The 14,307-nt window shown below is 37.8% G+C and overlaps 1 protein-coding gene across 6 annotated transcripts in view; it reads right to left on the reverse strand.

The window, feature by feature from the left end:
• Nucleotides 1–14,307, reverse strand: part of pacsin1b (protein kinase C and casein kinase substrate in neurons 1b) — a 32,587-nt gene that overhangs the window by 6,504 nt on the left and 11,776 nt on the right. For 4 of the 6 annotated variants that reach the window (XR_006009819.1, XM_041981279.1, XM_041981282.1 and 1 more), the window contains exons 2-9: nucleotides 7,897–8,022; nucleotides 3,790–3,946; nucleotides 3,226–3,461; nucleotides 2,337–2,495; nucleotides 1,264–1,439; nucleotides 1,056–1,176; nucleotides 805–929; nucleotides 196–392 (exon numbers count right to left, since the gene is read on the reverse strand). Coding sequence is in view for 5 of the 6 variants with exons in the window: in XM_041981279.1 (XP_041837213.1) it covers nucleotides 196–392; nucleotides 805–929; nucleotides 1,056–1,176; nucleotides 1,264–1,439; nucleotides 2,337–2,495; nucleotides 3,226–3,461; nucleotides 3,790–3,946; nucleotides 7,897–7,956 (1,231 nt within the window). In the remaining variant the exon portion in view is untranslated. Of the gene's footprint in view, nucleotides 1–195; nucleotides 393–804; nucleotides 930–1,055; nucleotides 1,177–1,263; nucleotides 1,440–2,336; nucleotides 2,496–3,225; nucleotides 3,462–3,789; nucleotides 3,947–7,896; nucleotides 8,023–11,507; nucleotides 11,663–11,689; nucleotides 11,710–14,307 lie in introns of those variants that run through there. The other 2 variants (XM_041981283.1, XM_041981281.1) reach the window with 2 other exon arrangements.

Below are 14,307 nucleotides of genomic sequence, written 5' to 3' on the forward strand. Positions count from 1 at the left end.
TAATTAATACATTATAAAATAATATTTAATTTAATAATCTATTAAATACTGAAGCCTATGATACTGCCCAACTCTTACACTCCCACTATTCCATTTCCAATTATTGGTCAAAATTTAACTGAACACAAAGGTTGTGTTTCACACTGTTTGCAGCATTCCAGGTTGCAGCCTACCAACAGCACTTGTCACACTTACCTGCTTTAAAGCTCAGCTCGTCCTGCTCTTGTCCAGTGTAATCATACAACGCTCTGACTCTCACACCTTTGTCCACATCTTCATCAAAAGGGTTCAGCCCCCCGTTCGTGTCGTTGTTTGAGTTTGCATCTGTCTGATCCTCTTCTGACCACTCAGAGGAGGCCGTGTGTGCCTGGTTCTTCTCGTAGCTGCTCAGACTAAACACATGACGAAGCACATTAACCAACCATCTTCATATGTACTGATGCTTGTTCTACTGCCATGAGTATTACTGTGCTATGACTATGACTGTGCATGCCTTGTGTAGCTTTATTTGATTTTTTGTTTACTTGTAGTGGTACATACCTTATCCAACTCCAACTTTATTTATAGAGCACTTTTAAAACAACATAGTTGACCAAAGTGCTCTACACAGCCTTAGGCTTAACAACTATTCCATTATTATTATAGTTGTAAGTTTGTGGTAATGAAGGAAAAAAAGAGTTATATACAGCAGAAAGATTAAGCAGCATGACAGGAAAAGATTCAGTTTTGGGTTTGAGAAGATTATCCGTTTAAAATATTCTGCATAAGACATAATGTTAAAACATTACATTGATCAGATTTTACCTTCCCCTGTCTCCAGCTTGAGCATGGTCCACTCCTGTGGTGACATGAGTCAGCACAATTCCATCATTTCCTTTCTTTGACTTGTCTTTTTTGGAGATGTTGTGAGTAAGCTCTGGGTTATATTCCTAAAAGAATTGTTGAAAGATGTTTAAAATTGAATTTATAGTGTATGTTTCTTCAAATCTTTCAGCTAAATTTAGCTGGTCTCCATTAATGATTTGAAATGTTCACTTTTATCCTAATATAATCACCTCAAACTGAGGCCAGTTCATGTGCATGCCAGGACCATGGACGTTCCTGAACAACTTCAGATCTTCCTGTGCGCTGGCTGATGTGATGGTGTGTTCAAGTTCTCTGTATACTGTAGCATAACTGTGGACAGAAAAGAAAGATTTAGTTAAAATCCAGTTCTATGCTGATGACTGTTTTGTTATGTTGACAAATTTGAATAAGCCAAACCTTTGGTTCTCTGTGAGGTTGATGTGGCGTTTGACATCCAGCAACACCTCCCTGAGGAAGCTCAACCGCTTCTCTTCAAACTGCTGGCACTGTTCGAACACCTGCTCCATGTTTTCCATGTACTGAGGGGTACACTTACTCAGCTCATCCAGAGCCTTCTCGTATTTCTCTTTTGCCTATGTGACGGCACACACATGCAAAACACTTTAAGAGAAATGTTTTCTTTTTGTCAAAAAAACCCAAAAGACCTAAATCAATAATAAATTCTACTGATTGTTATTTCTTTTGAGGGCAGTACAATAAAAAAAACATTTATTGTTAAATTGCAACATCAGCATGCATAATATCAAGACTGCAAAGACATTCTGACATGAAAAGGACAAACAGGTGTCTTATAAGGGCTGCAGTCCAATTAGTTAAAGCTTTAGTTCTGTCCATGATCTATAACCAACAAGTATATAGAGGTGTAGAAGCGTAACACTGTCCTTCTAAATTCTCCTGAGTTTAACAACATAATATAAAGTCTTTATTTAAATCACAAGTCATATCATAATTGTAATATTCAATACCTGTAAAATAACATGTTTTCCTAATATTGAGCAGCCGTATCTTCTTGGTAGAATAATGTTTTTCTGTACCATGGAGCTCAGCTGTTTTTTAAAAAAAGATTGTCTAGTAAAACCATCATCCAGGCATCAAAGGTGCAGGGGTCTGCACCGGGGGTCAGATATCTTCACTCTGACCAATAAAAGAACAGTACTTAATTTTACATAGATGCTTGTGATTTACTTATTTTTCATATCTGTGAACAAATTTGAATCCTATTAACCTTAATGGAAGGTTATGAATGTGTTCTTTGACACAAATAATAATAACAGCTCAGTGGGCAGTAAAAGGGGACCAGAGTCCACTTCAAGAAAAGTGAAGAAAACACAGAGGGGTGCAGGTGGTGCATTCAGTGACACATTAACGATGCAACACTGACTCCAGATATGCTGCCTTAAAATAGAGTGACAGATGATTTGTCTTTGATCCCTCAAGGCTGTTGCAGTTACAGCAGCTGATGTTTTCACCTTCTGAGAGTCCTGTTTGCACTTGTCCACTTTCTCCTGCAGTTTCTTCAGCTGATCAGTCGTCACAGAGGCGTCTGCCTCGCTGCTGTTAGTCACTCTCATGGTGGCCACCTTTTCTTCTTTGCAGGCCATGTGGTACGACTTCTTGGCAGCCTCGAGCTGAACAAGAGACATGACACCTGATAAGGACATCTGTATTACAAAGCAGGATTTGTTGCTTAGTGAGGTAACTTCAGATTTAAGTCTCAGTGTCATTAAAGTAGCTCGCCTTCTAGAGTTTGTTTTCATGAAAATTGTTGGGCTACAAAAATATTTACTTGCTGTTTTCTGACTGCTCCATCAATTAACTTCATTATATTTCTGTGAGTTCATTCTCTAAGAATTCCTGGTTTAAAATGTAATTAAATCAATGGACCATTAGACTTCTTTAATCCTTAGTCTTTTTTAATATTCTATTGTTGAGACATGAAAAATGATTAAACCAACCAGTTTGCATTGTGTAATTATTTCTGTTGATTATTTTTCCAGAAGTCTTTTAACACTGACTGGGTTGCAGCTGGTCCTTGCTTTTTTGCACAAAATGTGCATCTTTGATCAAGAATTAAATGATCAAATTCCTCAGAATTGTTTAAATTTGGAGTTTGTTCTTCTTGTGATACACATTGTAGTATTGACATGCCATAAACAAGTAAGTAAACAACAACAAAAAAGAAATCTATTATCTTGTCTATGAGTAAATCTGATTTAAGAAGACAGTTAAATTGCTATGGCTAAACCACCGCTAGACCACATTAGTAGTCATTCACAGACCATTTTAAAATGAGCATATTCACAGTTTAACAATCTGTCCCAAGTAACCCCCCACCCCCCACCCCAACACCACACTCACTTCTTTCAGTTTCTTGGCCCAGGGTTTTTGGGCCTTCTTAAAGCCCTCCTCTGCCTCCTTGGTCTCCTTAAATCCTCCCATCATCTGCTTGTGATACAAGTCTTTCTGCCAGTTCTTCACCTTTTCGAAGTCCTCGATGATCAGATGGTTCTTGACATCCTGGTGAAGATCGCTCACCTTTTCAGCCTCTGTCATCATGGCCATCCAAGCTCGTTCCACTGTACCATACTGAGGCCCTGGTGGAAGAATCAGGGATGAGTAAGAACCTCAAGGTTTTTATTGCATGTTGGACAACTCGCAAGAACTTTCATTTATAAAAAAATGAAAATTTACTTTACTTTTTTTTTCTTAAACCTATTATTAAAAATTCTGCAATCAAGGACTACGTGAAGACAGGGAATAAAACCACAGCTTGAATAAACTAAGGGACACGGCTAATCTGTCAGCCAGCACATTAAAATATAACACAAATTAATGAATAAAAACTACTCTAGCATTTTGGGGGCTTCTTCTTCGTCTATTTCCTATCAGTTCTGATGTTGATATGTGTGAGAACCCTCTTACCTTTGTCTATTAATTGCCTCCATCTCTTGGACCACTCGGTCAGTTGCTGTGCATAGGCTTTCTCGATTTTGGCACGCTCCTGGATGCAGTTCATGAGGTCATTGCAGAGCCGATGACCGTCATCAATTCGTTTTACCGTCCGTTTGTAGTTCCCAACCTAGATCAAACCCAAAGACAGCTGCATTACATTTGCTCCAATTTGTCAGACAGACAAAAAATGAGTGAAGTAAATTTTTCATGCAGCTTACTAGTTTCTGTTTAGTAGCACATGTGCATTAAAACAACTGAGAATAAAGTGGCTGTGGATTAAATTAAATGTGCTTAAAACTAAATGAATGAAAAATACTTTTCAATGACCATAACCAAAATAAGGTTGAGCAAAATGCAAAAAGAAAAGATACTTTTAACTCAAACAAGCTATCTCAATATAAACGATTGACCCTGATTGCTTATCATGTGTGAAAACATCTCGATTTATTTGAAAATCTGGATGTATTGCCCAGCCCTAATTCAGATGCCTTGTTTTCTCGTTTCTTTAGGAAGGAAGACCCTTTCCTTGATAAAACATATAAACTCCAAATATATAAACATGCTTTCTTGATTACAGTATTAAAATGTGTGTGTTGCAGAGAATTACTGAAGCTATTAAGCTGCTTTGCACTTCTGTTCTTACAAAGATGCACAAGATGTCACTTCACTCCCCTTGTAGCCTGGAGCTAAAGCCTGAAGGAACACGCAAGAAAGATTCTGCTGCAGCTGCTGTGTGAGGAGTTATGCATTACAGTAGGGGGTGGGTTAATGTCATATAATTTACAACTCTCCATGTACGCAGGAGCAGCAACCTTCCAGAGAGCTGCTAGTTTTGCTCAGAGACAGAGCCATATAGAGAAAGGCAAGAGGCTGAAACCCCATATTACTGCAGTCATTTCACCTTTATGGAAGTGAGCAAAGAAATGCATCTTTGCTAGGCGTGTTATGATAGTTAACCCGTAATTTACCCTGAAGATGACATTCAACAAAACTCAAATTTGGACAAAATGTGAGCAGCTGGAGGACAATTTATTGTATTCCACTTCTGGCCTCTGCTTCAGCAGCAGTGAGCCGAGTCAGCAGTCAGCAGGCAGCAATGCAGCAGCTCTACTATAACGCAGTGACTGACTGATGAAGTGAATGTGTGCTGGAAGCAAACACCTTTACAGCTCCTGCTGAGTCGTGAACATTAGACCATGGAATAAAACAAGATGAGGATAAAACTCAGCAATGACTTGGACATTGATGCTAAAAGCTGAATATGCACATTTTTCTTCTGTGCAAATTCCCCACTGCATACATTCATCCTAATTATCTGCAAAAAGGTATCCTCAGGGTTTGTGTTCTCTGTCATCGATATGTTTTTGGGTTTGCACACAGTGAGGAGCCGCCAGCTTTCATTCATAATGAATGTGCTTCTAGAAACTTGTTATCCAAATTACTTGTGTCTGTGTGTTCAGAAGAGAGTACTGGTGATGCAATCTTGTAAAACAAAAAGTCATATGACACCACCTGGGAAAATGCTTAAATTGAGTTTGCTAATCAGTGTTTTGTTATTTAATTTAAATACAAATACCAAATGTGCCCACTTCCCTTTGTCTCATTTGTCAAAAAATGCTGCTTTAGCACTCTGTATTTTGTGGTTTGCCGAGTATTTTGAGTCTTTAAACAAGTGGCAAAAGGGAAAGATAAAAGGAGAAATGTAAACACTGTGATAGGCATTTCCCCATGTGCTCTAATAATAAATTATTTAAAAACTAAATTAACTGTGACAAAGATTTCAGATTGATCAATAACCATGAACTATGAACTTTTCACTAAAGCACAGATGATGTGTGTACTAGTTACTGGGCTTATCTGAACACATACAGGACGTGAGAAATAATCACAGTTCAGTCATTAATTCCATCATTACTCTATCATTACTCATATGGAGACCCCATAATAATTTGTTCTTTATGTAACTGACATTCAATTTAGCTTGACGTCCTACACCTTTCCAGCTGAATTACTTTAATGCCTGACTGTGGTGTCATTGCAATAACCCCATCCATCACACCTTTCCCGGATTTACCACACACACCTGCTCACATGTTTCTCATTCCCCTTCTCAGTCACTGTGGTGTACATACTTCTCCACTTCCATTTATCAGGTATTATCTTTCCAGCTGTAATGCTTGCCTATTGATCCCCATCACCTAACACCTTACCTGCTCTTGCCACAATTACTTTTGAGAAAAGAGCTGTCTTAACTAGCATGCCCAAGCCGTAACAGGCATGGAAAATTCCAAGCATCATATATTTTAGCCATTTACTTACTATTTCTGTTGCTAACAGTATTAAGGTCTGGTTCACATACTCATGCCTTAAGTAATTTTTATTTGTGTGTGTGTGTATGCTCTTTGTTCTATCCTAAATCAGTTTGTTTTTGCTGCATTGTTCTCTTTTTAATTAATCTTGTCATTTATGGCTTTTGTTGAATTTCTGTTGTGTTGTATTTTGGCTTTAGATTAATGTCTTGATAAATGGATTTTCTCATAGATTTCCTTCTGACTGAGACTTAATTATGGTTAGTTTTCTGTTTAAAGTCTTATCTCAGTGTGTTCTTTGGGGTTTTAAATACTTTGTTTAGTCCAGTTTTGATTTGATGTGTTTTATTATTTTTACTTTAATCTGTTCCTCTGAGTTAGCCTTTACTGTATTTTAAGATGTCATGTTTGGGTGTTACTCTGGTTTCCTGTTTTATTCTGTAGTTAAACATACTTCCAGTTCTTGCCACACCTGCTCTTGTTTGTAATTTCCTGCTTTAGTTTAAACACTCCACATTTCCTACTTTTCATTTCTTGTTCATTCTAGGTTTGGTACTTTTTTACTTACTCTAAATAAAGTCTTGAGTTACCACCGCCTTACACCTACATTTGTTTCCTCAACCACCTTCCCTACACAATTAGACAAAAGGTTAAAAGGGAAAGCAGTGCTGTAGACCTACATAACATCATAATGACAAACATAATATTGAGCGGGCACTCCACAACAAATAAACAAAGAACATTTACGGGTGTCTCGGTTCTGGGATGTGAGCAGTAAATCCTTTGAGTCCTGTGGGTTGTGTGGTGGAGTCTTAGACTGGATTTGCCTCCCGTAGATAGATTAGATCCCGTTAAAATTGGTATCTGGGAAATTCGGAGAACAACTGAAGACCTAAGACTGTTTGGATTTTGGTTCTTTACTACTGCTCGGGGAGCCTGTTACTGTAGAGGAGTGCTGCTGCCATATGAGGGTGGGATGGGGTTTGTGATTAAGTATGTAGTGTCAAAGTAACATCCATGTAAATGAGGTTTTTAACACAATGAAAAGGTGTCAATTCCACAAACCCATTAACAAGAGTAATCAACCCCAAACCAGTGCTCTGAAGAGTTCCTTACAATATAGTTCATAAGAAAGCGGCAACATTGTAAAAAAATATAAATTATTATGGCAACTTTTATATAATTCAGCTTGATGTTTAGTGAAGAAGGTTCACAGATTTGCCCCTGAAGCAACATCTTGAAAGGAAGATGTGCTAACTGTGGCAAGGTCAGTCACCTCTATTTTAAATACACCGTATCCAAGGGAAAAAAAAGACCAAACAAACAAAACAAACGTTCACAAGGACACAACATGCACACAAGTTGAGTACCACTGCAGCATTATTCATTTTCAAATACTGTAATTATTTCATATACCTCATTTTTAACAGTCACAACTGAGAAGATATAGCTTGCTTACTTCTGCATCTTTCTCCTAACTGATGGAAACAGAGTTTGTCAGTATGCTGAGAAACAGTCTGAGCGTTATCTCGTGTTTAAGTGTGGCGCATCCAGAGATCAGTGAGCCGGCCCTTTTCATAAATCTGATATATGCTTGCAGTTGTGTACACGCCTGATTAATGAGCGAGTGTGTGCCTACACACAGCTAATAAACAAGGCCACACATCTTTCTTTTCCTCGCCTTTTAGGTTCACTGGGAGTTCATTACAAGGCAGTGTCACTTCACAGTTATGTTTAATCCGTCAAAAGCTGTGTGCTACTCTCTCACCTCCCAAAAGCTGTCTGTAGTCTCCTCCTGGCTGGAGGACTCGTCGTAGGCTCCAGACATGGTCCCAGGTTTGGCAGGGTGGCTTCAGGCTGTGAGGGTCTGCACCAAAGAAATGCTCCTCATACACTGTCAGAGAAGACAAAGACAGATGTATGAGATGCGTAAAGAAGAAAATCAATACTCGCTAAAATCTTTTGAATCTTTAAGATGTAACAATATAAACAGTGTCTACAGTTACATTCAGTAAAAATTTCAGCTTTTTATTACAAATAATACAATCTCATAACAAATTTGTTAACATTTTTGTTCAATTTATTATATCTTGTCCACAACCCATGACAGTTTCATTTATAATCATTATAGAGTGCTCAGAAAAGAGGACCTTGAACCACTGCATATAGAATTTTACAAGCAAAGGAATGACAAAAATAAATAATCAGTCATTACATATTTTAAACAAAATATGTTGTATTATACTAAGCTAACATTAATTTAATTTAATTTAATTTAACTGAGTTTATCTCTAAATGCTAACCTGGAGTGAAAATTGCTCCCCACAATATCCCAGGTAAACTATCTATAATATAATATTATATTATAATATATACGTAATAGAAAATGACAGTTTAACTCATATCAGTGTAGGACTACACCAACATTTACAGCTCTGCTGATAGACAACACACGTAATGATAAGCACTGATACAAAGTTCAAACCAGATGAAAAATAATTGGTGGTTGTTATCAGGAAAATATTAAGTTGGCTTCCTGTGTCATACTTTCCACACATTCATATTCAAGTACTTTAAAACCCACACTCTCTTTCATAAGTGCTTCAGGTTATCTCTCACTCGCCTGCTCCCCTGAGATATCTCATGTCAATAGATGTAATGTCTGGCTATTCATTTTCAGATGTTTGGATGCAACCAGCTTCTACCACAACATAGTTTTCTCATTATCAAACAATTTCTGGCCATTCTGGTCAACTAACATTATCCCTCACTTAAACATCTCTTTTGGAAATGATAGCTATGGCATGGATGTTGACTCAAGAGCTGAAATTTGGAAATCAGGGCAGACTTCAGACGTCTGTGAGAGGCAGTGATGTGTTTCTAATTGACTACAAACTCTCAGGATAATAACTGAGCAAAGACACAGGCAGACTGATGACACAAACATTATTCTGGTGCTACAGCAACCTCACACCCACCTCCATCATTTTAGGTCCACTGCCCACACTGTACTTTAAACTGGACTGTGCTGTTAATTTGCTCCTGAACATGCAGAGATGTTGGTTAGTGCTCCCTAAGGGCTAATTAGGTGATTCTGATAAAAATGGGTTAACATTTTGTACAAACCTGGTAACATACACACTGCATTCACAGATAACTTGTCAAAATATCTCTAGGTGTAAAAAATGGTCTAATTTTGGTGCTGCATGTTTTTACAGCAATTCACCATCATTGATGATGAGTTTACAGATAAAACGTCCAAAAAATCAAATAGGACATTTTAGTTATTATGTGATCTGTCTTCTACAAAAAATGTTCTTAATCATATTTCAGAATTTGTCATTATCAGGATAAAAATGTTTCAGCCAATGGAAAACTCTGAGGTAGAGTGGTGGGCTTGGGCCACTGAAGCTAACCAGTACATGACTATGTTAAAATATGATCAATTTACACTTTCACTTCAAGCTAATTTTCACTTCACCATCACCTTTACTATCATAGCTATTTCTTTTTTTAATATGTCAACTTAAAAAATAAAAATAAATAAATAAATTTGAGACCAAATCCTTAACCTCTTTTAAGTTACTGCCTACAAATCTAAAACAGAACAGAATACAGACTTCTAAACTACTGCATTTATGCAATTAATTTTCAAACCAATATTCTCATATGAGTCATATATATCTGAGTGCTGAGAGTTCTCAAAAGTTGTTAACTCATCACAGTAAAGAGGTTGAATGCTATACATACTTAATATTAAGCTCCACAACAGACTAAACTGGAAATTTGATACTGAGGCTGTTCACATAGCAGCATACTTACCATATTAATTCCAGTCAATATAATTAATTGCTGTAGACTGTAAATCTGGCTTGTTGTGTACCTCAGTGAAACATGTTTGTATGACTGATGTTAAGCACGTTGCAGTTTCTGATACCAAGCTTTACTGTGTTAGAAGGGTTATAAAGACTTAGGCTGTTTTTGGTTCATTCAGTGTCTCTCCACTTTTCCTGCACTGTAATCAGTACTCAGCTTGATCCATTTGTCCGCAGGTAAAGAGAAGATGGTCTGTATGTGATCCAGTAGGATATGTGATCCATGAGACTATAGATAGCAGCCCCTTTAGTGGTTTAAATGGTTCACTCTTTTGCATGCATGACAGTGAATATTGACAGGTATAAATGGTTCATTATAAAGGCAAGAAGAACATTTTTTACTTTTCTGTGACTGTTCACGTGTTACATATTACAATGACTTGTTGTTCAACAGATCCCTCTAAATGTTGCACGACTTTATGGCAAACTTTTCAGTTTTTTCCCATTTTCGGTAATGTCAACATCTATTTTTAAAGAAAAATGTGTGAAGCATCCAATAAATTGTTAAGCAATATAATCTTATTTTTTTCTCTTTCTAAGCCCATCAGGTAATTAGAAATAAGAATTAAAATTTGAAGACTGTTACAATATTATTTAAAAAATAAAACTATTAATAACAAACATGAGATGTGAAAGCGACAGATCTGGAACAATAGAAAGAGATGTGTTTTGATGGGAGGTCAGGGGGAGGGGTGGGAGCTGCACGGGTATTTGGGTCATGCATGGACCAGAGGATGGAGCAACACTTTTCACAATGAAAAGCAGAGAGTAAAGGAGGAAGTGATGTGACTCACATAAAAATCTAAAATAGGAAAATAAAAAAACCCTCCAAAATCTTGTTTAGCCTGGCTCTGCTACCTAGCCCAACAAAATGGATTGCTTCTGCAGCGATGCAGCGCGGAGAATAACCTGGAGAAGTGGGTGTTTATCATGCTTGGTTAAGCCATTAGCTACATGCTGAGAGGTGGGCTTTTGTTCGAGATAGCGTTTGCTTGGCTTATTTTGATAGCAGATCGCAGTATGTGAAGACGACCACCACAAGCTTCATCCACTTTATCAAAGCCAACATGTGGATATCAAACTGAGAAGACATAATTAGTGAAGTGGATCTAACCTTATTCATAAATTACACAATTACAGTACACAATCTGAGTTTCTCATCGTAAATAAGCACCTACTCAAACAAACATAAAAATTCAAACAGTACCAGCACCACTCAAGGTTTACTAACCAATAAACTGCTTTCCCATATTATTCCCTTTTGCCTCTTTCAAAAGTAGACTCAGCTGTCTCAGTCCTCAACCTGTCCACAACCTCATAAACAAGCAAGAGCCTCTCGTGTCTCCATCCACCTGATCCAAGCACTCAAGTCTCAAAAGGCACTGCAACTTCCAGAACTGCAAGGCAGTAACGTCAAGACATTTAAAAGAGTAAAACGCCGACACAAAGACTGCAGAGGCACCCCAAGAGAACACAGCCCCCCACAAAAGCAACAAAAGCCTACCTCCAGTCCTCCATGAACAGCAGCTACGGCTACAGCTAAGAGAAAAGAGACACGTGGGCTCCTCCAGCAGGCAGCCCTGCTCCACATCGCCTCCCCTCCTGTCTGTTGATTTTTTCTCTGTGTTGACTGTCGTCCTGATGGTGCGTCAGAGAGCAGAGCGGGGCAAAAAAGGAGCTGGTTACCCTAATCTGTGATCTGAGATCTTCCTGCCTGGAGCGCTGTGCACAGTTTTGCTGAGTTTCTCAGTGACTGAAAGATTATCCTCTGGTGTTGTGGCTCAGACAGAGCAGCAGGCCAGAGAGAGGAGGCAGAAAGAAAAGGGGGTGGGGTAGGTGAGCTGCTGTTCATGAATGGCAGTAGAGATGCTTTAGTGAGGATCTGTGAGGCGTTAAGTGATCAGAGCTTGCAGGGAGCATTTTAGGTACCAAGCTGACTTTTATAGGATCATTTCCAAGCAGGATTACACACCAGACATCCAATTATTCAAAGCAGGTCACAATAGGAGTACTATGACTTTGAAGTTATTACAGAGCTCAAATAAATGGATTTTGGTTATACAGAGAAGCAGACTTTTACCTAGACTGTTCAAACTTTTGCTGTCAGTGCCTCCTTTGCAGCAGTAGCCATCCAATTGAATTACTAATAGTTCTTATTCTATTCTATGTTTTGTTCTCTGACACGTGAGAGCATACAGCAAATTATAATAGTTGCTCATATGCATATTAGAAAGACTGCAATCATCAACTAGTTGTGGGCTTTGCTGGGTACTGACCTTTGAAATGAATCACAGTGTTATATGTGTTTTCACAAGTGTGCAAGATTCCAGAGAGAATGTGATGACAGTAATCTGAGGGTATTACAAACCTCTGTGGACAACTATATTCCCAAAAGAACTTAATTTATGGTTGCACATTTGTGTCTGCTCACAAAAGGTTTAAGGATTACTGGGATTCAAATAACTTAAATACAAGCTGCTTGCTGTTGTTCAAAAAGTGTTGATTGGTTTAAATTAGTTGAAAGTGAAGAAGCAAATGCATGAAAAACAACAAAACAAAAGAACATAAGAAAAGAGCAGGGAGTCGTTCCACTGAACAACTTCAATCATGTTTTAACACTGTTTCTTTGCACTACAATAAATTATTTTTCCACTCTAGCTGTCCTTTCATCCAGTTAAGAAGTGCATCTAAAGTACGTTTAATGTTGAATGCACAGAGTAATGACTGCAAATTGGAAAAAAAGAAAGTTAATTAGAAACAAAACTAGTTGTCTTGGCCATGTATGAAAGAAAATTGAAGTCTTAAGAATTATTTTCAGCTACTGTAATAACCATTTGTTTTAAGCATTGGCCACATTTGTTACCTAAAAAGAGAAACAGCTTGTTGTCGATGTGATCAGTTTTCATGCATGCTATCACAGAACTTATTTGCTTTAAAGGAAGAGCTTTCATCTACCCTGATGATTGCCAACTCTTTCAAAACCCCCCTCAAGTGATCATATAAACCTTTTATAAAAACATTGCTTTTTAAATTTCATTTTAATGTCTCCATTAACCTGTTATTACCCCACTGTGCAAAGCATAAAGACCAACAACAGCACAAATATAAGGCCCCTTTTTAGGTTGCAGGGCATATTTCAGACACTGCCCCCAAGTGGAAGCAGGTGGTAACAACAAGCAAATGTCTATGTATTACTGAGCTACCATTTCTAATACTGTGTATCTGAATGTAGTACCTGGGATATTTTGAGGATGAGATCTGTTACTTTCAGTATTCTGAGTAGAAATCCACTGGATGTAATATTAAAAATGGCAGTAGCTTGATGCCTGATCCGCTCATCGAGTTCCTTACAAGACAGAAATCCCTTAACCAATGGGGGATTATAGCAGGGTGGAGCTGACCCTGAGATAGACGTACAATACGCAAGCTGTTTAGAATTTTTATGGTGACCAGAGAACACACCTGTGCTGTTGACATGGCAGCCATAAAATGATAAATAATTAACTTATGATGACATTCAGAGCTATAAAACTGAACTCTATGTTATAGTTTAATCTAAAATATCTAAGTAAAAAAAGATGATACACTTATCAAGCATATTAGAAATACTAAAGTCCTCTTTGCTATCACTTGTGTCTGCAACTTAAAACAGACTTATCCACCACATTTAGAGCTTTCCAAAACCAAGTTAAACTGAAAGAGACCTCTGTCATGAGTCTCAGCTGCAGTGTGATCACTCAGCCAAGCAAACCAGCATGAATCACAACCTGGCAGGACCGAGAGCAGAAAGGGTGGCTGCAAATCGCTGATGACTGTTTAGTTCTGACAGGAGGACCGATATGTGAATTGGACCAGGTGGAGACAGGACAGGCTGCTTGTTTCCCATGGCATCTCATACCATTTTTTCAAAGAAACCATATTTTTTAAGTTAAAATTACTTTAATCCTACATTAATTTTCACATGAAAATGTCAAAGAATTTTCACAATTGTCTTTTCATCCTCTCAGAAAAAGCCACCTTGACCTATTCTATATGATTCTTATAAGTGCTTTCACTTCTATTCACTGAGCATTCCCTTAAACATCTGGTTTAAGGTAATGCTCAGATGTTAATATTTTGAGACACACAACACACTGTGGTCTCTCTTCATTGACCATTACCATTACTTGACCATTACCTGGTCATGCCTAGGACAAGGTATACCTCATCATATTTTGTGGTCTTCTTTTTGGTAGTTGAAATCTCTGTTGTTGATTCATTATTGTTTGCCCATTGGTACTTTCACAAATTTGTCCATCTTTTGC

This window comes from Melanotaenia boesemani, chromosome 3 (assembly GCF_017639745.1).
Source record: "Melanotaenia boesemani isolate fMelBoe1 chromosome 3, fMelBoe1.pri, whole genome shotgun sequence".
NCBI lineage: Eukaryota > Metazoa > Chordata > Actinopteri > Atheriniformes > Melanotaeniidae > Melanotaenia > Melanotaenia boesemani.